Genomic DNA, 23,451 nt, shown 5'->3' with positions numbered 1-23,451 from the left:
AGTGCTGGGGGTGTTCTTGGCCACCAGGCTGTGTTGCCGTTCAGCTCGAAATTGTAGAGTTCTATGCTTTTTTGTTCACTTTGGTATTAAAAAAAAAAAAAAAACAGATATGAAAACAGATATGTAGATGAAATACTTGGTGTGAGCATTCTTATTTCGTAAGTATTCGTAGCTGTTAGTGTTAGGTTTATGCTAAGTCAGAAAAATTTAATTTCTGTGAGCATGATTCTATGTTAATGGACATAAATCAGACAATCATTTGAAACTCTTCCTTTCCATATGGAAAAATGCAGAAATGAGAACATCTCACTTTTGCTAAGTTCTGATTTGTCTGAGTTTGGCAGCTTAGGGAGAATGAAATGTGCTTTGTTTTATTTTGCATCCTTCTGTGGGAAAAGTTCTGTAGCTGTTCTGATATGAGATGAGAAGGAAGCTTGATGATTAAAAAAAAAAAAAAAAAAAACATTCAAAGAAAAAAGGTGAAACTGGCCTTTTCTTGAAACATCCATTGCAACATGTAAGACCACAGCCTGATGAATTATATCAAGCAGTTGTGATAGAAGATGCTGCTTTAGTCCTTTCTGTGTCAGAAGAGCAATAAGAATGAAATTCCAATGTGAATCTTTCTCAGGGAGGATCTCTGTGTCTTAAGATGGACTCCATCACCTTAGAATGTATTTTTGAGATTTAAATAGGATGAATATAATGTTAAAAGGGTTGGGAATGAGGGTATTTCCTATTTTTCTCCAGCATGTGATTTTTTAGTAACTTGTGTATAAGATGGTTAAATTCTGCAATTTTAAGAAGGGTTGCGGTTTTGTATGCTTTAGTAGTCCTGCATACTTCTCTTTTGCAGGGTTACTTCAAATTGTGGTGATTGCACAGCACCATAGACCCTTTTCCTGGTGGGGCTGGGAAGGGAGCGCTGGCTGGCTGGGAGCCCCCTCGGGGGAACGCTGCCTTCTTCACAAATACCTGTGGAAGCAGGGTCTTCTGCTGTGTCGCATATGTGCGAGTCTTCACAGGGTGGCTAGCCGTGTAATTTTCTTTTTACGAGTTTCTTGCAGCAAGGAGAGAGTCTTTTGGTTTTTTAATTCAGCAGGTTGTGTTCTGCTGGCTTGGTTACCAGCTCGGCTGCTTTGCTGCTGGGGGCCGATACGGATGTAGGCACAGGGACCAAACTGCCAGGGCTGCACGTGTGACGGAGCAGCTAAGGGCGTGCTGTGCTCCTTCCCATTGCCGGGCAATGAGCCCAGCATCGCCAAAGCCTTGAGCATAGCATAGGCTTTCTCCTGTATGCTTGATTATTTATTTATATATGCCAATCCATAATAGCATAATAACAGACTTGAAACAATAAGATAATTATTTCGCTTCTTGGGTGGTTAAAATTAACTGTGCTCATTGCATATTTATTCAGTAAAAGATACAAGATGTTTAGTAATCACCCAGAAATTCATTATCTGCATAATATTCTGTTTCTAAATATGTATTGCATTACCGTTAATCTGTGCCAACAGCAAGCAAGCACACAGCAATAGCTGATGTAATTAATTTTTCCCTTACATGCCAAAGAGAACATCTGGGCTAATTGTGCATTTCTGACAAAAGCTGCCATTCTAATGGGGGTCACTGTTTGCGCACACATGCGCTCATTATATATACAAACACACTCATGCTTTCAGATCATCGCTGAGCAGACTGGTAGCTCCTGTTGATTTGTTACTGGGGTCATACTTGCAATGTCTGTGGGCAGCGTTAGTAAATGGCAGCAGAAATAATATGCTCCCCTTACAAACAAAAAACAAATAAACCTGTAATGCTGTTCTTTCTGCTTTTTTTTTTTACCAGCCACCACTGGTCCAGGCGATTTTCAGTGGCGATCCAGAAGAGATACGGATGCTGATCTACAAAACGGAGGATGTCAACGCCTTGGTATGTGGCTTAGCATTATGGGTGTGCCTGCGATATGCAAGCACCATGCTTGTGAACTGTTGCAGTGATGATATTAATCATGTCCTTAGTAATTAACAAGTAACAAAATAAAAACATCGGAGATTCATGACTTGGATGGAATCTTAATTAGTCATCTGAAATATAATTATCTTCAGCAGGTGACATTAAATTCCCTAAATGTATGATGATTATTCCAAAGGTACAGGTCAGTCCAGAACCTCAAGTTTTCTTTCTTACTGAGAATATGAATATCAGCAGATGAAGGCTGCATATTTTGACTCTCTGTAGAGTTTCCTTTTATGAAGAGTCTTTACAGATCAGGAGCTTTTATTCAGCATTTGACTGTACTTGACATAAAACTTTGCTATAGGTCCCAGCAGTGAGAGAAAGGAAGCTGTATCTTGGCCATGATTTGCCCACAGAGGAATTAATGTACTTCAGATTGGCTTACTTCTAGCCAGAACAGTGGTAAGCAGCTGTAAACAAGTGGTAGTTAAATTTTTTAACAGTGGAAAAATTCTTTGCTCCAACTTGTTCTGTTTGCAGAAGCTCTCCCCTGCCTTTCCTTAGCCTTCTCCTCTTTGATTTATACTGTTAGAAATGAACCCTGCTAGTCTTTTGGCCACAACTTGTGGCCTCTGAAAGCGGTGGGAATAGAAAGAAGAAACAAAACAGTGATTTTTCCAGGTGTTCCTTGGACTTGTGAATCAATCTTCCTTTTCTTCATGCCTTTTTCCTGACATAAAGCCATTAGTATATTTGTAGCTAATTCCAGCAGCTTGCCTGGTGTAGTCTTGGCACTGCAGCTTTCGCAGGCAGTGTGGTCCAGACATGTGGCTCAGCGAGGCAGAAAGGAGCTGGAGAGGTGATCCTGCAGATCTGGTTAGCTGGGGCTGCGCTCCCTTCCTGGCCAAGCGAAGGGGAAGATGTGCTGTTGGATGAATGGGGAAGCTGATCAGAGAGAGACCTTGATGTTAGGCTTTTAAGATTTTCCTGTGATTCCTGAATGTTTTCCTGACATAAGATCCTGAAACTACTTCCTTAAAGCATCAGCTTGAGTTTCCTTGATATTTGTTTTCCTTTTGACAGTCTTATAAAAATACCTAGATGAACGTGATAGTCCTAAAGGTTCTTCTGTATTTTGTGTTGACTTTTCAAAATAGCATTTTCTGTGCAAGGTGATTGTAGGTATTGCAGATGTTTGGATGTCCTTTGGCTGCAAGTGTGGGTACAATATTAGCTGAATAATGTATATTTTATAGGTGAGTACCATTGCACTTAACAGAAAATGTCATTGGACTTGAACATATTTGCCCAGAATCCTGTAAAAGTTCGTTCAAGAATTCTTTGCCTGAACAGCTATTTTGTCAGGAGCAAAAAAACCAGACTGTTCTTTGGAGTAATTAAACATGTCTGTCAACACAAATCCTGAAGATTGTGTTTTTCAATACACAAACAAGTGTCAAATGCTCAAAATGTCACTAAAGAAAGATCAAAGGATAGTGTGTACCCCTTGTGCTGTGAGCTGGCAATTTGCATGGCATGCTTATGCTTCTATTTTAAGGATGTTTTTAATTACTTCCATGTTAGTGTTTCTCTAGTGCTTGGCTGCTCACGTGAGAGGAAATTCTGACACTGCTTGCCAGTGTTTTGTCCTTTGTTGATAATTTTAGTTAGCTGTGTTAATATTGAAATGGTTCAAATATAAGTAGGGTAGGGAAATAAAATTTAACCCTGTTTTTGCAGCAAGCGTTTGGGATTTCTGAAGTTTTATAGATCCTATTTTGGAACTTGCTATGACAGAGGTATTAGAAGAAAAAGACATATGGAGAAACTCTGCAAAGTTAGTAAAATATATACATATTACCTAAGAGAAAATGCGTCTCGGAGGAAAGAGTTTAGAGCAAATCAGAAACTTTAGAAGGTTACTTTTTTTGGTCTGGTAAAATAATTAAGCTCTTCCTAAGCCCGGAAATGTGTGTTTATAAACATGACTATATTCTAGATGTTGCTATAATTGTAACTTCTATTTTGCAATAAAGTGGAAGTTGTAAGGGTTTGGCTTAGAAACGTGTGTTGTTTAGTTCAGTCCGCCAAGAGAGCGGTCACTTTGACCTCTCCGGTTCGCAGCTGCGCGCTGGGGGAACGCGGTGCTGCTTTTGCATCTCGAGGGCAAAGACACTGCTCTGTTTGGCTGGTGGCGAGTGATTCCCCGTGACCGAGTGCCGAATACTTCCATTCCCATGGCCTGCCGGCAGGTAGTGCCTGGGCTGCGAGGCGAACGGGGCAGAACCGGTGGCTCTGACCATCCAGCCCACTGGGTTAGTTACAGGCGAGTGCCCTCAACCCGTACCATTCGGTGTGTTTAGACATGTCAGGGTGATTGTGGTATGTACGGGAAGATTGGGATTTTTTGGGGCTGTTTTTGGCTATTTGTGCTGTGGAAGGAGTGCAAATGGATGACTGAGCTTTGAGTTCATCTCGTGATGCTTCTGGCTGCCCTGGTTACCTGGGATTTGTTGTACATACAGCTGTTTCACCCTGTAAGCGTGCAGCGTTCCAGGTCTTATGTGAAATGTCATTATTTTTACTGAAGCAAAATTCCTTCTGGAAAATGTTCATCTCAATCTTCAAGTTTCCCTTTAAAAAAAAAAAAAAAAAGAGAGAGAGAGAGAGAGAGAAAAGAAAAAGAAACAGCAAGGCAAACAAGAGAAAAGCAAGGGACCAAGCACCCCCCCAGTATTCCTCCCTGTAACTGGTGTGATGTTTGCAAGCCAAACCAGCCTCTTTTTTCTTTCCACTTCCCTCTTTATCCTCTCTCTCGGCTTTTTCTCTCAGATAAAACCCTGAAATAAAATTTATGCAGAACCCTGATTTCCCCAGAATACCTTTGACTGCATTTGTACTTCGGGGTTAGTAAGTAATGCCCCCCTCCTGCTGCCAGTGGTATGGTCAAAGGCAACACCTCCTTTCCCTGGACATAGCCGCCCCGTCTGCGGCTGAAGTACTGTTTTTTTTAATTTTTGGGGTGATGGTGTTGGAGTTTTGTGTGTTTGTTTTTTTCCCCCAGAAGGAAATTATGAACTATTTAGTTGGGATTTTCAGGAACTGAAGGAAATAAAATACTAAAACTGCTTTGGTGTTTGTAATGTAAAATAACCAGCTTAATTTCCATTTAGAAAAAGTATTTTTCTTTTTGAAAATAAATAGAATTTGTCTCATTTTACAAATAAGTCTGAAGACTTGTAATAATAAGAGTCTGAAATATTTTCAGTTGCTTTCCGCTGTGTGCTAGTACACTGACACTACGCTATATTATTGTCCCCGAAATGTTTGAGACAGTTGAGGATTATAGGTCCTTCTGCTTTTTCCATCAGCTCATGAGTGATGCACTACTCCCGTGCCAACAAAATGCTCTACAAGTCAATAGTGCGTTTGCAAAACTCAGGCTGTTATTTGACCCTAAGTTTTGAGCTTTATAGTGCAGACTCACAGCTATAAGCATTAAGATACTTGCATTATGTAGGATAGTGGTTTCTGTGGTTTCAATCTAGGATTAAAAATTAATTTTTTAATTATTTTTAGCATGAAGTTATGTGCATGAATTTATTATGGAAGAAAATAATATTTGGTTCTTTTTCTTCATATAACAGGCTGAAAGACTACCTAGAATGAAAAAAAATAGTAGAGATATACCAGATACCTATAGCTTTTCCTTTGAAAGTAATTTATGTATAGCATATTCAGAGACCTGGTGCAAACCAAGCTATCAAGGCAAAAATAATTGAGAAATAATTCTCAAAATTTTAACAACTAGTTGAAAACTTTTTTTTTTTTTTTTTTTTTTTGATATTCAAAAAATCGAATCATAAGTGTGATTTGGGGGAGCAAAAAGCTTTTTAATTTGGCCTCAGAAGGAACAACAGCAGCAGATAGTGAGGTGCTGATACCTGGCTGAGTCCATTAGAAGCATGTTCGTCGGAGAAGGTCCCATATCTTTCTCAAACCCTATTTTATGAAATACACTTTGAAAGAAATTGCATGGGACGTTTTCCATAACTGCTTTAAAATAATCAGAAGCATGAACATTGCTGTTGATCTTCGCCTAGTAACCCCACGGCTAAGGTAAGCATCTGTGCACTGAATGTCCCCGTTTTGCTGAAGCGTAGTCGTCTTATTCACTGACGAATGCAAAAGAGATCAGGAGAACTTCAGTGAAGCAACGTTGCTGCACTTGAGTGAAGATGGTATGAGAAAACTTACGTGAAGCTGGAATAACTTGTACAGATGCGGAGTTTGACTCGTGGTGTGGTCCTCAAATACCACGTCCTGCAGCGTGGGTGTTTCCTGCGTGCTGCCCAGCAACCTTTCCCACCGGCGGTGTTTGTGCCTCGGTTTCCTCATCTGCGATCAGTGGATAATTTTAAACAAGTAACTAATAAAACGCCTTGAACCTCGTGGAAGGAAAATGTTAGAAGAAGAGAAAAAGGTGATCCTTCTTTCTGTCTCCAGCCGATCGAAGTATTTATCCGTTCCGCCTCACGGGCACCCGGCAGCTAAAGGCGCCGTGCAGAAAGTCCTTGTTTCCGAGGCTGAGCCGGGGGCGCTGGGGGTGACGGCTGCTGGAACCGGCTTCTCCGACTGGGGCCGGGAACGTGCGGGGCTGGTAAGGAGCAGGTCGCCGGCAGCCCTGCGCCGCTTCGCTCTGCTCCCGCTAACGCCGCCGGCTCTCCCGGCTCGTCCGTCCGAGCCGAGCTGCTCCCGCTGGGGCTGCGGCTCCGGCAGCCGGGTGGCAAGGGAGGATGCGGGCGTTTATTTTCTGTAGCAGCTGCACTTGTCTTTTAGCAGCACACAGTTCTTTAGCAGCCCTCTAAGCGGAACAGCTACTGCAGATAGGAGAGCTCGGATCCGTTACCTCCTGTGGGACCGAGGGGATCTGTTGGCCGCTGCCTTAGCGCGCCCGAATGTTTCACCTGGGCTGATCCGATCCGCTGTCCGCTAATCTCCGTGCTCTGGGCCCTGAGCTCATCAGGACTTAGGGACTAGTCTAACTTTAAGCCTGTGAAGGACCTTATCAGAGTCGTGTGGTTTTTGAAGATGTTAAGCATGAGTGCTTTCCCTGTTGAGGCCCTGCGTCCTTGATTGCCTGTTGTTAAATGCTTAATTTCCTTTATTTGTACTTCTAAACAAAAATGCGTGTACAGATGAGGTTAGCCTGCAACATCGCCTTTTCTGTGAACTAGTGCGAGTCACTGATGCAGTTTTGCAAGGAGAATGTTTATCTTACCTTGGAGTAATTTCTGGTGGCCGTTGTTTAGCTTGTTGTCCGCTGCCTTTTCCTGACCTTGCGCTCCTTGCTTGAAGCAGGTCTGATTATTTGCCTCAATGCTATATGTGACCCTGTTATCACTTTTTCTTTCCCCTTTCATTTCCTTTCCTTAAAACGCACGCTCAGATCTGGGGTACCGCCGGACCTTTCCGGGAGATGACAAATTCTCTTTTTATTCCTCTTTCTCTGTTCATAGCCTTCGGGCTTCAGTCCACTGCGGGTTCCTTACTTGTTTGCGTTACTTTTACTGTTCCCCCAGGGTGGCAGAGGGACGCCGGCAGCTGAACCTCGGCCGGGCAGAGCCGCCAGCCGCGTGGCACCGGGGCCAGGCGGAGTTGGATAAATAAACAGTTGGGATCAATGGACAGACTTGGGTGGGTTTTCTCCTGGGAAGTGGAGAAGTGAAGCTTAAAAACAACTGCATGACCGAAACCCTTCTTTCTGCGCGGGCTTGACTCATTTAATTTGATGGGGTTTTCTGCTGTTTGCAAAAGTGAAAGCAGAGATGCTTGCGGGTGGTACTACTTTGCTCATGGGAGCGGTGATACTCTTGTGTTTTTTTTGTTTTTTTTTTTCCCAGGTCTCTCTCACCCATTAGCAACCCCTTGGGTTTAAAAGGCGGCATCCAAGCATGGCAGAAGCATAAAATTCCACTTTCCAATTTCATGTCTTTTCTTCCCTGGATTATCAAGTTTCCGTCAAATTTACAATTTATTATAAAAAATTGCTTATACATTAAAAAAAAAACACAGAATGGCTTTGGTCCCTTGGTACAGAAAATTACTTATTCTTGTATTGTTTGTATCAGACTGCTCCGTTCTGCTACCAAACCTAGCTGTCTTGCAAGATGCTGCTACAGAATTTACCACTGACAGGCATATAGCTGTTAATAATATTATGCTATTTATGCATTCAGCTGAACAAGTTAAAAAGAGATAAAACAGACTCTGTTCTTGTACAAATGTTTGATCAATCTCTGTGTATTTTGCATACGAGATAGCCTTATGACAGGTAATATGAAATAAAACTTACAGCGGTTAATGTTACACTGTCTCATGATGTGGAGTTATTGGGCCAGCGAAAGCTTGGCTGTGGCAAATTATGTCAAGGCGAAGGTCTGCAAGTGAGTTTGCCAAGCTGGATTTACCTTGTTGCCAGGTATTGAACACACAAAAAAATCCTTTTTGTTGTTAGGTTTCTGAGTGGATGCTTTTGGATATGGATTTTTTTTTTAAAAGAATTTAGCCCCATAAAATACAGTGGGTTTCTGAGGCTGAAAGAAAAAAATTGAGACTTTTGTAATACTGTTATAATTGGTCTACTGTGTGTGTGTGGGGAAGTCTAAGCTTCCCCCCCCAACTGTGCCAGCCAGGGTGTCCAGGTACTCTGTCTTTTGAGTGTTTTATGTGCATGCTTAATATGCATGATTGAAACCCACTACAAAAGAGTTTATGGACACTGTATATTATAGATGTTTGAAAAATTCACAAGTAAAACATTAAACATTGTGGTCATCAGCAGCTCAGTGCTGGAAACATTTTTCAGCATTTGCTTGTGCGTGACAAATGCCTCTGCAGCACTGATTTGCCCACCTTTGTAGCATACTTTGAAGACCGTCTGAACTAGATAGTGTGTGATTACAGCTCAGGCATGTTAAAAGGTACCTTGCTTGACGGGCTCCGGGATACGTTTCAGGGAGGGAGCGCGAATCTCGACAGGGCTTCTCTGTTGCTGTGGCTCGCTGGGGGAGCGCACTTGTTACCAGTCGGCAGTATTTGATGCGGGTGGGTTGTCCTGCTCTTGTAAATTTAGCCAATGTGTGAGTCTCTTAGAACTCCAGGTATTAGTGGTTAAGAATTTGAAATGAAAAACATGGTTAAGATATAGTTAACAGTAATGTTAATTACAGTAATTGTAATGTTCAATGGTTTCTTTTAAAAAGAAATGGCTTCTTTTAAAAGCCAGTGTTCCGAAGTCATCTGAATAAAGGAATCAAAGCAAGGGTGGTTTTGCAGAACTGTGTTTATAAAGAAAATATTAAAAATGTTAAGCCTGAAAAAGGCAGAAATCAAATAAAAATAACTATATTCCTGAAGTTTATTGACAACATGCATGAGAGTAGAAGACTGACCTGTCAGACTGGTAATATTTTTGTTTGTGTGTGTTTAAGGGTTAGTCTAGGCTGTGCAAGCCCGTTTGGGGCTGTTATTGACAACTATGCTAAATGGTGTAGAATAACCTTTTTAGACTAGGAAAATTGTGTCTTGTCCTCATGTGTAGTTGCAACTCATTCTCCAAAGATACCTTTCTTGCAGACTGATGCAGTAGTGTTGATACAAAAGATGTCTGATATCCAGAAGGTCTAGATTTTGTGACTGCAATACTTAGAGCAGCTTCTGAAAAACACTGGAGGATGGTTTCTTTCCCCTACACAGCTGTATTCAGGCTTTGCTCCAGAGGGACTGCAGGGATGTGATGGAGATTTGATATGTTTTTTATCTGATTTTCATCTGCCTGTAAAAAGAATATCAGATCAAAGAAAATTTCTCTGCAAGATTTGATACAACTATGCAATAAGAAAATTGAGGGCTACTGAGAGAAGCAGGTGTTTTCAGACCTTAAATTTTGCTCCTTTGCTGATTGAGATTGCATTTCTAATTACAAGCAGAAATACATATAGAAAATAAAACATTGCATAAGAATACATTACTCTTTAGCACTTACGGGCCATGTTTTATAGCTGCATGAACTGTTTTTTTGCAGGATGCTGAGAAACGAACTCCTCTTCACGTTGCATCATTCCTGGGAGATGCAGACATCATCGAGCTTCTCATTTTGTCAGGTAAGATATTGTCTCTATAAAGTATTCACTGGTTAATCAGCCAATGTCAAAGCTACAGGGAATACCCAGTAGAGATCATGTGTCACCAGACTTTGGGCACAGTCTGTATCTGAGTTTCACAGAACTGTCCTCAATATTTTTCAAGCTAAGAGAATATGTTTAAATTTGGTGATATAGTTATAAAACATGTACTGTGGCTGAGGGGAATTAATAAACATTTTAAAAACATGTAAAGCATTCAAACTGTTATTATTTGTAGATTCAGAAACATGCTGAAGCACATATTTGAAATGTGGGCTCAAGTCCTGGAGTACAAGCCAAGAATTACTATTAAGCAAAAAAGTATGATGGAGTAATAGCAAAATTATTGAGTTTGAATGAATTATAAGTGGTATTTACATTACAAACATGATTCTAAGAGGCAGGAAGTTGATTTGGAGGATAGAAACCTGCACTGCGAAGTATGTAAGTGGATGAAGCAGCTTACAAATCAGTTATAGAAGAACTGTTATTTTGGAGAACTGACTGATAATAAAGTCATGACCTATCTGTGGGTAGTCCATAAACAAAAACAAATCTGACAAATTGTTTATCTAAACCCAATGTTATTTTTGTGCTGAAGGTAGAGAGGAGGCAAGTGTTTGTATATACTATACCCAAGTGCAATATATGTTTTATATTTTACATTATCTTATGATAAATTAGACAAAACCAAAGTATTTTAAATATTATTTGTAAATGTTCACATTCTCACTTAAAATCTATCGGTATCTTTGGATATTAGTTTAAATGGTTTGTTGAGGGTTTGCCAAAAAAGCTCATCGTGTGTGATGTTGTCTGATGAACAAAAGTAACAATTCATGCATGGAGCCTGGTAGAGTTGTGGGGGTTTTTTTTGTGTTGATTTGGGGTTTTTTTGTGTTTTCTTGAGTTTTTTTTTTTTTTTGGTGATGTAAAGGCCAAAGTACATTCTTTGTCATTGGACTAAGAGCCAAGATTTTAAGCAAAATTTATTCATGGCCACTTAAGATCACCCCGTATTTCACATGCCTCAATTTTACCTTGACTTTGGTAGCTCCTTTTTGATTTGTTGAGGTCAACAAAGGGCAATACGCCTAAATTGACTGGCGAAAAAAAACAATACTGTAATGGGAAGTAAATTTGTCAGCATTCCTTGAGCGATAGGAATTAATTCATTAATTTGTCTGATTTTCATACTACTCAGCTTTTATGGTATTAGAACTGCAGTGTGTAATATATGCCATCTGTACTCCAGACTGTAACATATAAGTGCCTAGGTATCGTCATGCAGACAGCATTATAGAAGTAATTCTTTTATCACTGATCTGCTTTGTCTAGTGTCAGGCAGACTTCCACAGTTTTGAATCTCAGTGGTCCTATAAATGGGTCTGTGTACTTGTTTTGAACTTGCATAGTCAAGAACTTGAACTTTAAATCTTCCAAGAGCAAGCCCTCCACCAAATTATAGTGCAGGGGTTTTCTGCTCCTGTTTATAATGAACATTGAATGGGACGAACTAACAAAAGATTGGAAATTGTGATAGGAAAAGGGGTGGGAAAGGGAGAGTGAAATTTGCTCCAATGTAAAGATATATTTTTTTCTTTTTTTTTTTCCTAGTTGCATGCAAAAGTCCAGGTTGGTTCTTTTTTGTCTGAAAGCAGTTTCCCCCCCTGCCTGTCCACCTGAACAGATTATGGCAGTATGACCTTGTTTCATTGTCAGTGATACAGGTCCAGCACTGGCTGCTGCACCTTATCTGAAATGTTAAAACTGTTTTCAGTTTCCTGTAATGAATGAGATGTTAGTTTTGTGATGGATAAATGACTTGGCCATAACAAAGTCTGTGACATTAAATTACAACTTAATCAAGTGGCAATGTCTTAGTTCTGAGTGATATTTCATGGAGTAAGCCTAACTGTAAGGATTTTTAGTCTCGTTTATAGCATCTACTCAGAGTCCTATTTGGATTTCCATTCTGACCCTACATTACATTGTCCATGATATTCTGTGTTTTTAATGCAAAAGTAGCTATGAAAAAGCATCTTCATTTAAGCCCTGAGGATATTGCTTTTTTTATCACCATGTGTTTGCTTAACAAGCAGTTTGTAAAATGAAGTTTGTGTCCCAGAACAAACAGTTCTGCTGTCTGCTTTCCGTGTATTTGTACCCTTGGGTAAAACTTTCTTTTGCCCAGCAAGGTGAAAATGTCAGCTGAAGCATTTCTCATGGTGGGGATGTTCAAGGCCTTTAGCTCTTCTAGATTCTTCAGTATCTAAAAAGAATTGCATTAATGTTGCAGTCTTTTCTCTAAAGTGCTTCTGGTATGCATGATTTGTTCACACTGTGGACATGCGTATGCCCAAGGACCTAAGACAAAAGGACCAAACTTTTCTGCTTGATAACAGCGCCATAGGGGAATGCTGCTTTAAGTGTGGCAGTGCCCTACATCTGCAGTCCCCTTCCAGCTCTGCTCTGCTGCATTTTGGTCTTCAGTTTTGTTGCCCTCTTCATCTCCTCTTTCTGCCTGTCTTGCTTTTCATTTTCACACAGACCTGTATGTCGTCTTGCTGAATCACTGCTTTGGAGCCCAGAATTGAAGGTTGGACAGACTTTAAAAGATCTATACGGGCAGTACAAACGTGTTTATTTGGGTTACCAACTTAACTGCAGCTAAGGAAGGCAGAAGAAGACAATTGAGTTTGATTAGTTACGTGTTTTCTGCTGTATATTTTAGGGGGTATTCGGGCTCATCAGATTGCTTAGGGAGATTAACTAATTTAGAAGGCATAGAGCTGCTCCTTCTGCTCTAACCTTGATACCAGCCCAATGGTGTAAGTGAGCGTTCCTGTACTGATAGATTAAGCTTGGATGTTTTTTCACAATGTTAGATGCAAACATGCTTTTCTTCACTGGGAGACAAAAGTTAATAAAATTTATTTTTGTATATGTTCTTACAGTATGTATTGGTTGTCACATACTGTTTCGTTGTTGTGTGAGAAGAGTACAGGTCTTTTCAAGTGTTTTGAGCAACAGCACAGGGAATATCCACATGAAGAAAAAGATGAAGCAGTTTTATTCATTTCTTCGCTGATTCCTACCAGCATAAGTAAATGGCCTAATGAAGTCGGGGTACATTTTGCTTTTTGTTTTCCAATTGCATTCCTAATGATGGAAAGAGTCTCAGTACTCTTATGGGGCACCTCAGTGTGGGGCTCCTTACTGCCAAAAATGCATCCAGAGGCTATATGATTGGCGGAAGGATAAAAAGAAGGTGATATATCTTGCTTTTTAATATATCCAAGTGAGTGTGGAAAAACTTTATAAAGTGGACTTTCGATAATTTGCCTCTGTGTCAGCAGGACTGTGCTGGAATGCAGTTGGAAGGAGCTGTGCAGATCTTAACCAACTAGTTCAGCACATGAGGCAAAGTTGACTGTGTATTGCATGCTCTATCTATGGCTTATCTTTTAATCTCTGAGGTGTCAGTACTCATGCTGCCCATTAGCATTTGTACCCACTGAAAAGAGCAGGTCTATACATTGTTATAAAAGCCTTTTTGCTATTGTGTTAGTGAGCTGAACTCAGCAGCATTTTCCCTGTGCATCTCTTTTTTTTATCCAGTAAGCCTAATTAGTGAAAGTTTCATTGAAGATTAATCTTACGATAAAGTCAGTTATATAAGTAGAAAAATTGTGTTATCTGACTTAAAAATAGAGGGTGTTTTCACAGGGATAAAGCACAAAAATGCTTGGTGTTGGGGTCAAAAAATAGTATTCTCAGCATGAATTTCCTCAGCTGAGAGGAGTAACAACTCATTGCATTTTGTCCAGGGCCGAAGAGAAAAAAATGAAATATGCTCACCCTAAGATTTCTGGCCCATGAACTGATGGCAGCACAAATAAATGGAGTGGCTAAAGAATAAAGCTTCTGCCTGGATACTTGGAGACATACCAGAAATGGCTTTCTAGGTAGCCACTGGAGTGGAATCTGTGTGGAATTGATATAGGAGACACATGCCTGACCCTTCAACTTGTATAAACCACCCTGGTCCATTAAATGTCAGGGCTAGGTAGATTTACATCAGCTCAAAGATCAACGATCTGATTCATGATCAAACTGGAGAAATGTGTTGCATGCTTTTTTTAATTATTATTATTTTTTATTTTTCAGTCTAAAGGAGATTTGAGCACCTCTTCTCCACTTCCTTTCTGTGGGGAAGGAGAAGGGTTAGGGAAGCATCTCTTACATCAGTGAAGCTCTCTGTGATGACATGTCTGTGGATGTGTGAGAACTTCCTGGGCAAATTCAAGCTCTGTTCTCATGTGTGCTGGTTTCTCTCTTCCTCCTGGGCTTTTAACTGGCACCCAAGGGGAATATTTGAGCTCTTTTTATGGTCCCTTTTGTTCCAAGGTCCCACGGGAGCTTGTGGTCTTGGGGATATTATCATGCTTTTACTATTTCAAAAGGCTCTGAGCCTTTTGGCAGGAAGTTTCTACGCTGGGAGCATGTATGCAGTATTGACATCAGTCCTTTACAAGTTGCAGGACGGATGAGGAATAGGACAAATGTGAGTTTGCTTTGGAGGGGTGTCCTAGTAAGCTCTGGCATGGGGATTTGGAAGTGAGACTACCGTGTGTATGATGGGTCCTGGGCCACCCCCGGCAGGCAGGCAGCAGGGGAAGGTACTGCATAACCTGAATTCATGTCCAGGGCTTTTTTTTTTTGTGGCAGGCTAAAGAAGGGGAGGCTTAGAGAAGTGAGTGACTAATAAGAGGAGATGTTTTGTAACCACAAAATAGAGCTTCTCTCTCTACCTGTCCCTGGGCTTTAAGACTCTCATCCTTGAGATTAGCAGTGTCCCCTTTGGGTGAAGGACTGGAGGAAGTCCCAGGACCATCTCTTCTCTCTGCCATGAGTGACCCAGCACCTGTGTGCTTTTACCTGCCTTCTCCTCCTCCTTTCTGTGATTTCAGTGGGATCCCTACACCATCAGGATGCCCAGGCCATTTCACACCCTACCAAGTGACTTGGACTGATTTCTGAGGAAAATCCTGCCTGGCCTCTTGTTTCTTTTGTGTGATGTTCTCAGACTCTTTGGTTTGTTTGTTCCCATCCAGCACTGTGTTGTTTTGTTCTCATGTAAGTCCTAGGTCCATCTATCAGCTACTGCAGCCCTGTTACGTTGTCTTCATGCATATCTTTGCTTTATATTGTGATTGTGTGTTTATTGGGGAGAGATCCTTATATTTTTATTTCTAATACCGTCTCCTATAGTAGGAGATGGAAAGGTACATGTTAGTAGTATCATTAATCTATTAATGATATTTAATATATTAAAGAGTGGAGTCTCCTTCATCTGTTGACTATCTCTAATTTCAGAGATTTAGACTTCAGAAGCTAGACTTATTTGAGACTTGTGGATTTTGCAGATATACTGGTATGGAAAATTGTACTTCCTTTAGGATCAGGACGTGTTAACTTAGTTTCTGAAAGCCAACATCGGTTTGTTTATTTCAGATTTCGAAAGAATAGAGGCAAATTCTTCCTCTTTTGGCAGAAAATGTGAGAGTGAAATATCACAAAGATTACGAAATGGTCATTAAAGAAGGATGGGTTACAGAATGTCCATCCTCAGTCGAGCTCATCTTTGATCTTATGCATTGTGTTGTCTGACTTGACAGATCAGATGTAATGGCCAAACCGTTCCTTCAGATCTGTCTGTGCAAACCCCCCGCCGCCCCGCAGGCCGAGTTCTCGCCAGGTGTCTGAGAAAAGATTCTTACCTGAAGGTGTTTATTTTTCAGTGGCTATTTGTCAGGGGTGATGTGCTGAAGAGTTAAGAGAAGGACACTGAATCTTGCCCAAAAGAGTGCATTGGTGCTGGTGAAGTTCTTTGATTGTTGCTAGCCCTTGCCCGCCAGCAGCAGCTGGGGAGCTGAATTCCAGTGAAGCAAATAGACCGTAGGGAGGGAAACATTTTTGAAACATCTCTTCAGAAAGTATGTGCCTTGGTAAATGGACAACAGTAGCTTCTGTCTGTTGATGAACAGACAACAGCTGAATTGTGCAACTCCTTAGAAACATAAATCACAAATATATATATATTGAACTTAAACACTGAATTGGAAATGCAAGAGCAATTTCACTTTGTCACATAAAAAGCACAGTAAAACCACAGAGGAAAAGAAATGTGGAAAACAGCTGAGAAGACAAGGTTGATAAAATGCTGTGTATTATTTTGTGTGGCTGGTATTGTTTTGCTTTAATTATTTTCTTTAGCTGTTTTCTTTGCAGCTCTTTCAGCTTCTTGAAGGCTGAGGGGATCAATGAAAGTCTTGAAGAGATGCTTCCCTAGGTTTTCTAATCATCTTATTCAACTGCTATAGTGATTAAGTACTGAAGAATGATATGATGTTTGTCACATGCAAGTCTTTTTGGTTTGCTACCATTTGCATGTGGGAGTTCTTGAATGGGTTAGTTAAGAAACCTTAGTTAAGAAACCTTAGTTAAGAAAAGAAAAATAAAAACACCAAGGAAAATACAGAATAAATCTCTAAACCTGAGAGGAGGTATTTGGTTTGATTATTAGCATTTTATGTAGGTAATTTGCATCTGAAAACCCTTCTGCAGCCAAATCAGTATAACATAAGGTACGTGTGACCTGTGGTCTGTAAGCGTCCTGATGGCGGGGGCTGTCCTTGCCTTGTGCCTCCAGCGTGCGCAGGGCAGTGCAAGCGAGGGGCTGGGTGCTAGATCAGTCGCCATGACCTTCTCGTAAAGGTGAATGCAGGTAACACGTTTCCTAGTTTATGTAGATGCATTAGCAAACACTTTATAACGGTCACAAAGCTTTCCTAAGTGCGTTGCCTGGAGAGCCGAACGTCCCACGGGGTACAGAGTTGTCTCTAACCGCTGCAGTCTAGGAATGTGGCTTTCTGTTTCTGAGAGACCAACTCCTGGAAATCTGAAAGAACCTGTTTGGACCCTGGTTATCTGGCAGGATTCCTAGCAAGGACTGTGATTCAGAGGCAAACAGCTTAATATTAATGAGAAATAGCTTTTGGAGAAGTACTTCTGATTCAGGGAGTTTGATTTATTAATTGTAGCATTTTATATGCACTTAAATTATGGTGAAAAATGAAGCTGAAGAATGCTTTTGTTCACGAAGTTCAGAGGCTCATCCAGGATAAGTGTGTGATGCTTGTGCTTTCCTTTTAGAGTGCCTTTTAGAAATTTTTTTTCTAAATATGCTGGTTTTTTCGAACTAGTATTGCTACTTGCAGACCTGAGAGGAAGGTTCTCAGGTTAAGTCTTTCTTTAAAAATTATTTTCTCCAGCTCCTTTCACTGGTGTCCTTCTTAGGTTATCACTTCAGAGGATAGCTTTAATATTTCTTCGAAATACATCTGTCTTGCCACAGAAATGTACAAGCTCCCTTTCTTGCCTGCAGTCAGCCGGCGCTTCTATAGTTGCTGAATATTCTTCCTGCACCTTGATTCCAGCAAGTGAGCCCCAAACCCGTCCGGCAGCCCAGCGTCGGTGTTGGAGCGTGCATTAGTACCCGACTGCACGCAGGGCAAAAGGATCCGTAGAGAGCCATAGTGTTGAGTCCCCAATTTCCTCCTCACCCGGCAATCTCCCCATCACGGTTTCTTGACCACAGCGAGATTTGCTAAGCTGGCAAGCAGAGTTTGTCACAGAGGTTTTATCTTTTTAGTGTACTGGCTGATAGAGCTGGAAACACGAGATGGTTGTTCAGGCTCGCTTCTGGTTGGGGTCCGCGCGCTGCAGCCGCGTTCTGGTCGAAGGGTTGCTCTTTCTTCAACTCTGTCAGTTGATCTAAAGAAAAATGCACAGACGTGCACACGGACAACACACACGTGATCTCCTACAGATCTCGCTTCCGTTATGTCCAGTAAACTCAGCTTTTCCTGCTAAATAGCCAAATCTGTCCAGTTCCTTTCCTCCTGAATCCTGCTTCCTGTCCCGTCTGCTTGCGATATGGAAATGCAATTCCAAGGTTAACAGAGTGCCAGGAGAGTTGCGGGGAGCGCTGTGAGTGCTAAATATGGCTCTGCTCGTGTTACTAGGAGACCAGCTGGGCAACGCTTTTGTCCGCGCCGCACGCGAGGCATGGATGTAACCTGTGCTGTTTGCTTGCAGGCGCTCGTGTCAATGCCAAGGACAATATGTGGCTGACTCCTCTCCATCGAGCAGTTGCTTCAAGGAGTGAAGTGAGTAAGATTTGATTACCCTGCTATTGCACGACTGACATGCTGGGGAAAAACCCGGACTGTTTAAAGCTGTAGGAGGTTGCACGGTGACACAAGGAGGGGAGAAGTGTGGGCACCAGGCCTTTAGTATTTTGGCAAGTGGAGAAGGGCCAGCTTTTACAAGGCAGATGCAGCTTTTGGCTGCGGTGTGTGTGTTTACCATTTAGTGTGGTTGATTTCTCCCTGTGCAATGCTTTATGGTACAACAGTAAATCTTATTGAACAGCCATCGGGAGCGGGTGACCCTGGCTGGAGTGGGATAGTCTGTAATGGGCTAGACACACCATCCTCAAGCAGTAAAATAGGGAAGAATAAATCTAAAAGGATGTCTTGTGTGCCAGGAGGGAGCAGATGTGCGTATGATCCAGCACATATGCTACATAGGTTCTTTTGGTTAATTGCATTTCAGAGCTTCCACTGGATTTTGTATTAATTCTTTCAATCTGTGCATAAAGAGGGTTAGCCCGCGTTTTGTCTACTTGACAACTAGAAATCTTCTGGCATCATGTTGAACTTTCTTCATTGCCATCTCATGGAGGAGCAGCTATCGGGAACGTAGCTCAGACATGACTGAAATCACTGCACCGTTATTTTTTGGCTTTCAATTTTGGGCCCCCTTGTATGCTTTTATCCTCCTAATGTGCGGTTGACACAGTGAACGCAACTGTGAACTGAGCTGGCTGCTGGGGGTGGGTGGACGTGTAAAAGACACAGAGGGTGGCCGTTGTCCAGGCTGATGGCATCACCTCCGCAGCAGTGCCAGCGCGGGTGCAGTCAGGGAGGGCAGGAGCACTGAGCGCATTTCTGAGCCTGGGCCTTGTTTCCCTGCTGGCTGGGCTTCCCAGCCGCTGGCATCCACCAAAGCCCTCTGAAAGGGACAGCTGAGAAAATGCAAATGCTGCAACGAGATAAAATGCAGAAAGCCATGCTGGAAAACAAAGGTCAGGTCTAAATCGTAAAAAAAAACCAAACAACAACAACAACAAAACACCCTGCAATCCTGACATCGAGATTGCAACATATTTGGGTTGTTTTTTGGATGTGTCAGAGTACCTGACCTTTATTTTCAGTGACAATCCTAGCTGAAAATGCATGTCTTTTTGTGTTTTTTTTGGTCCTGTCTTTAACTCTTGTGCTGCTGAAACCCAGCTTCGCAATGAGAAATTGTCTCCCATTGAGTTGGCGGTTCTGGTACCTCAAAAAATAAGTGACATAACAGGTACTATATTGAAGCAGCAAGGGAAGAGAGCAGGCTTTGATGCTATTTTATGGGCTGCTATATGTGTTATAAATATATAGCTTGCTTCTCCTTTGAGTTTTTGCTTTTCAGTGCTGCTCTTGTTTTATTGTATAGACTTTCTAGCAAATTTACAGCTTCAGTAAAGTAAGACCAAATTGATAGTAGTAATAGATAAGTTCATAGTTAATAGTGGTAGTAGTAATTCAATTCATGGTCCAGAAGGACTCTTTTTTTTTTTTAATTTCCTGTGGGCTTTGTTGCTTTTAGAATGATCACCTACCAATTTTAATACCAATCTTTTACAATGAAGCTTTCATGAGATTCAGAAAATGTCTCCTTGCAACCTTCTATAGATTGCTTAAAAACGTGAACACCTTTTTACTTCTGTTTTAGTGACTTTTCAAGCGGGCCACAGGGATTTAAATGATTATTTAGAAAGCAACAACCCTCAAGTGTGTCTGTGCAGGTTTATTAACGGATGCGTCAGCTGCAAGCTTCATACAGTTTGAAAGAGTTAAGAGATTTCACTCAAATAACTTGAGATAACTAGAGACACTGAAGATAGTAGTACAAAATCCAACGCAGTACCTGTGGGCAGCATGCAGTTGTTGAATTTATGGTAATAAAAGGGCCTATCTCATGCCCTCACAAACCGTAAGGTTAACGCTTCTTCCTAAAGACATTAACATTTTGGTTTCTTGCCTGACAGAGCAACAGATTTGCAGATGTGAACAAAATTGTGTAAATGCTTTAAAAAAATGTTTAAAGATTATCAGCTCAGACTTTGAATTTTTAATCTTTGCTCTTAAAAATTCTCCTTTAACTTTTTTTCTTCCTTCTCTAAGTATGTGAATTTTTCTGCTGACTTCACGTAGGATTGTAATCCCAGCTGGGTAGGTCCCCAGCAAATTATCTTCAAACGACTTTTAAAATAAATGGCCTGTGATTTAAAAAAACATCCTGTTGAGACATCAACAATGATATATCGTTATAGGTACTTTAAGACAAGCAATGTCGCTGACTGTTAGAGGACAGTCTGTGGGATGGCCATAGAAAATGAAATTGCTGAAATCAGTTGAGGACAAAGGATTAAAGCTCCTAGTAATGGATGTACTGTTGATAGAGCCTGCAGGCACTCTCCCAGGCCTTTCCAAATACAAAAGTGCTATTTATACGTACATATGATGTATTTGTTATTCATTAATAACACTTTGGCTGAACTTATTAGAAAACTTTTCACATTATGGAAATAAAATAAGGTTGTATGTAGGACTAGAGCTCTCTCTCACTTACCAGCTGAGGGTTGTAATCAGCAGATGAGGCTGCTTGCAAGCTGCTGTGTCCCAGTAGTTGCTTTGTGTTTAGTGCATTTGTGAAGAAAGAAGAAACAAAATCCAATTTTGTGAGAGACTTTTTATCTGACTCGCTTAATGGCAGATGCCTGAGTAGGAACAGAGAAGAGCTGATTGTAAATGTCCTAGTGAGGCAGTCTCTCAAGAAAGAACAGGATGTTTTCTCACTAGGAGATACTCACTTCTGACCAGTAAAATTAACCTTAGGGGAGGTGGTTTGGTCCCAGGCTGACAGAATGGATGTTGCAGGGAAGACCCTTGGCCTGTGCTCAGCCTGGGAAGGGAGGGAACGCCAATGGGAACAAGGGACACCAGCAGCGACCCTTGCCTGTGATTCTCATGTTTTTGCAAACCTAAATTCTTGTACTCACGTATTTTGTTTTATTTTTTTCCTTTTTCCTGTTTGTAAATAAAACTTACAGCATTTCGTTATGACTTCCCAATCCAAAATCATGTGCTGTTCATTTTGTAAATAATTTTTGTAACAATGAGCTTGACTAAATACATTAATTTCATCTGGTAGAGCACAGTTACAATGGCTGTGGTACTGAAGGTTATCCAGCAGAACAGGTTGGGCTCTCTCTATGTGGGTGGCTTTGTATATCCTAAAATCAATTTGAGAAATTTTGGTTGCGAGGACACTGCTCTGAATGACAGCACAGGCAATGTGTACTCGGGCATTTGAGTCACTGATGTAATTTCACTAACCTGAGAGGTATTTAGATAAATGATGTTCTTCCTTTCTCCTGGCAATATCTGATACATAGGTAATAATAATGCTGTCGAGAAAGTGGAACCTGTGTTTTACTCTGAGTGCTTGTTTATAGGTATAACTGTGTTGCCATTGCAGGAAGCAGTGCAAGTATTGATTAAGCATTCAGCTGATGTCAATGCTCGGGACAAGAACTGGCAGACACCGCTACACGTGGCGGCCGCAAACAAGGCGGTGAAGTGTGCGGAGGTGATCATTCCTATGCTGAGCAGCGTCAACGTCTCCGACCGGGGTGGGCGGACAGCCTTGCACCACGCCGCTCTCAACGGCCACATCGAGGTAAGCTGGTCTATAGCATAAATGATAATGGATTTTTTTTTTCTTTCTCCTCTGCTGTGGCTGGATCTAGACCAAGGCCCGTGTCCCTGACAGGAGCATTCCTATTGTTCAGCTGCTTTCCAGACTCTGTGCCTGGGTCTCCTGCCTGCAGAAGCAGGAGAGTGGCTGGCACGCGCTGCACAGTGCCGACGCACAAGTGAGGTGTGCGTGTGAGCTTGGACACCTGGCTGTGCCACCAGCCCCAGCAATTCCAGCGTGTCGTTGGCTACGTTGATCTTAACTGCCTGTGAAAATTGAGAGGCAGGTAGACAAGGAAAACTAAAGAAGGAATTTCATACTGAAGAAATGTAGCGCTGTGTGAAACCCAGTCAGTCTGCTTTTCTAATTAGTTTTCTTAAAAACGTGCTTCTGGTTTGAAGATTGTACATGCTGCTTCTGGTTACCTAATGAAACTGAAACCTTCTAGTCTAATTACTGCTTCTGTATAAAAACAGTTCTATAAGGAAAGCCTCTACATAAAAGGTTCTGTTACTGTCATTAGAGGTGGGTGGAAAGATCCTTGTTTGCCCATGCCATCGTTCTGAAGGTCTAGGCATGGGATAAAAAAATCGCCAGGAACAGTAGGATTCTGTCAACAATGAGGTGTTGGAAGAAAGAGATCAGCTGTACTGTAATCAGAAGAAGGAAGAAGAAAGGTAGTTCATCTGAAAGGATGATGATGTTTGGCCTTTAAAATACTATATTTTAGAAAAAAGGCAGTAATACTTGAGTCTAATAAATTAAAGCTCCTGAGCTTTTGGATAGAGGGTATCAGAAATGCTACTGACTCCTGTTATTAGCTGATCCTTTACTGTGGCAAAGCAGTGTAGTAGACGAACTCAATTGTGCAGCCCTGTAATTTAAGATTTTAGGATGTTTTGCAGGAAAAGAAAGTTGTTGAATGTGTTTTTCATTCAGCTTTCATTCTTTTTTGTTTTTCTTCTCATGTTTAATATTGGATGATTGGCAATAGGGAAAGCAACTTTTCATCTTTTAGCCATACTGTCTAAAATTCCAGTTTCGTATATGAGGCAGGTCGGTTTCTGTCCACGTAGTCATGGACGAAAGGAAAGGAATGGCCTGGCCATCTATCGGTGCAGTACGGCAGGAAACAGGCGCTCTTTGGTTGAAAGATCAAGCAGATTTTGGAGTTTGTTACTTCAAGGTCTAGAGGAATCTTGTCCCAGTTTATAAGAAAATATCTTAAATGTGGCTTTAACTGTAAAAGCTAGGAGCAATATTTCTCTCCTAGGACTGTTTTACCTCTAGGTTGTGATTTGCCAAGCTGAATTTGAAGTACACTGGAGTCACAGCTGATGTGAGCAGCACCCTGCATGCTGTCAGTCTG

The 23,451-nt window shown here is 41.3% G+C and overlaps 1 protein-coding gene across 6 annotated transcripts in view; it reads left to right on the top strand.

Moving 5' to 3' along the window:
- Positions 1-23,451, top strand: part of ANKRD44 (ankyrin repeat domain 44) — a 137,866-nt gene that overhangs the window by 53,985 nt on the left and 60,430 nt on the right. For 4 of the 6 annotated variants that reach the window (XR_009958789.1, XM_062578843.1, XM_062578847.1 and 1 more), the window contains exons 2-5: positions 1,852-1,935; positions 10,049-10,127; positions 18,312-18,382; positions 21,864-22,064. Coding sequence is in view for 5 of the 6 variants with exons in the window: in XM_062578843.1 (XP_062434827.1) it covers positions 1,852-1,935; positions 10,049-10,127; positions 18,312-18,382; positions 21,864-22,064 (435 nt within the window). In the remaining variant the exon portion in view is untranslated. Of the gene's footprint in view, positions 1-1,848; positions 1,936-10,048; positions 10,128-18,311; positions 18,383-21,863; positions 22,065-23,451 lie in introns of those variants that run through there. The other 2 variants (XM_062578844.1, XM_062578845.1) reach the window with 2 other exon arrangements.

The sequence above is a fragment of the Rhea pennata genome, chromosome 6, assembly GCF_028389875.1.
Source record: "Rhea pennata isolate bPtePen1 chromosome 6, bPtePen1.pri, whole genome shotgun sequence".
In the NCBI taxonomy this organism is placed as follows: Eukaryota; Metazoa; Chordata; class Aves; order Rheiformes; family Rheidae; genus Rhea; species Rhea pennata.
This window is presented reverse-complemented; position numbering and strand designations above follow the sequence as displayed.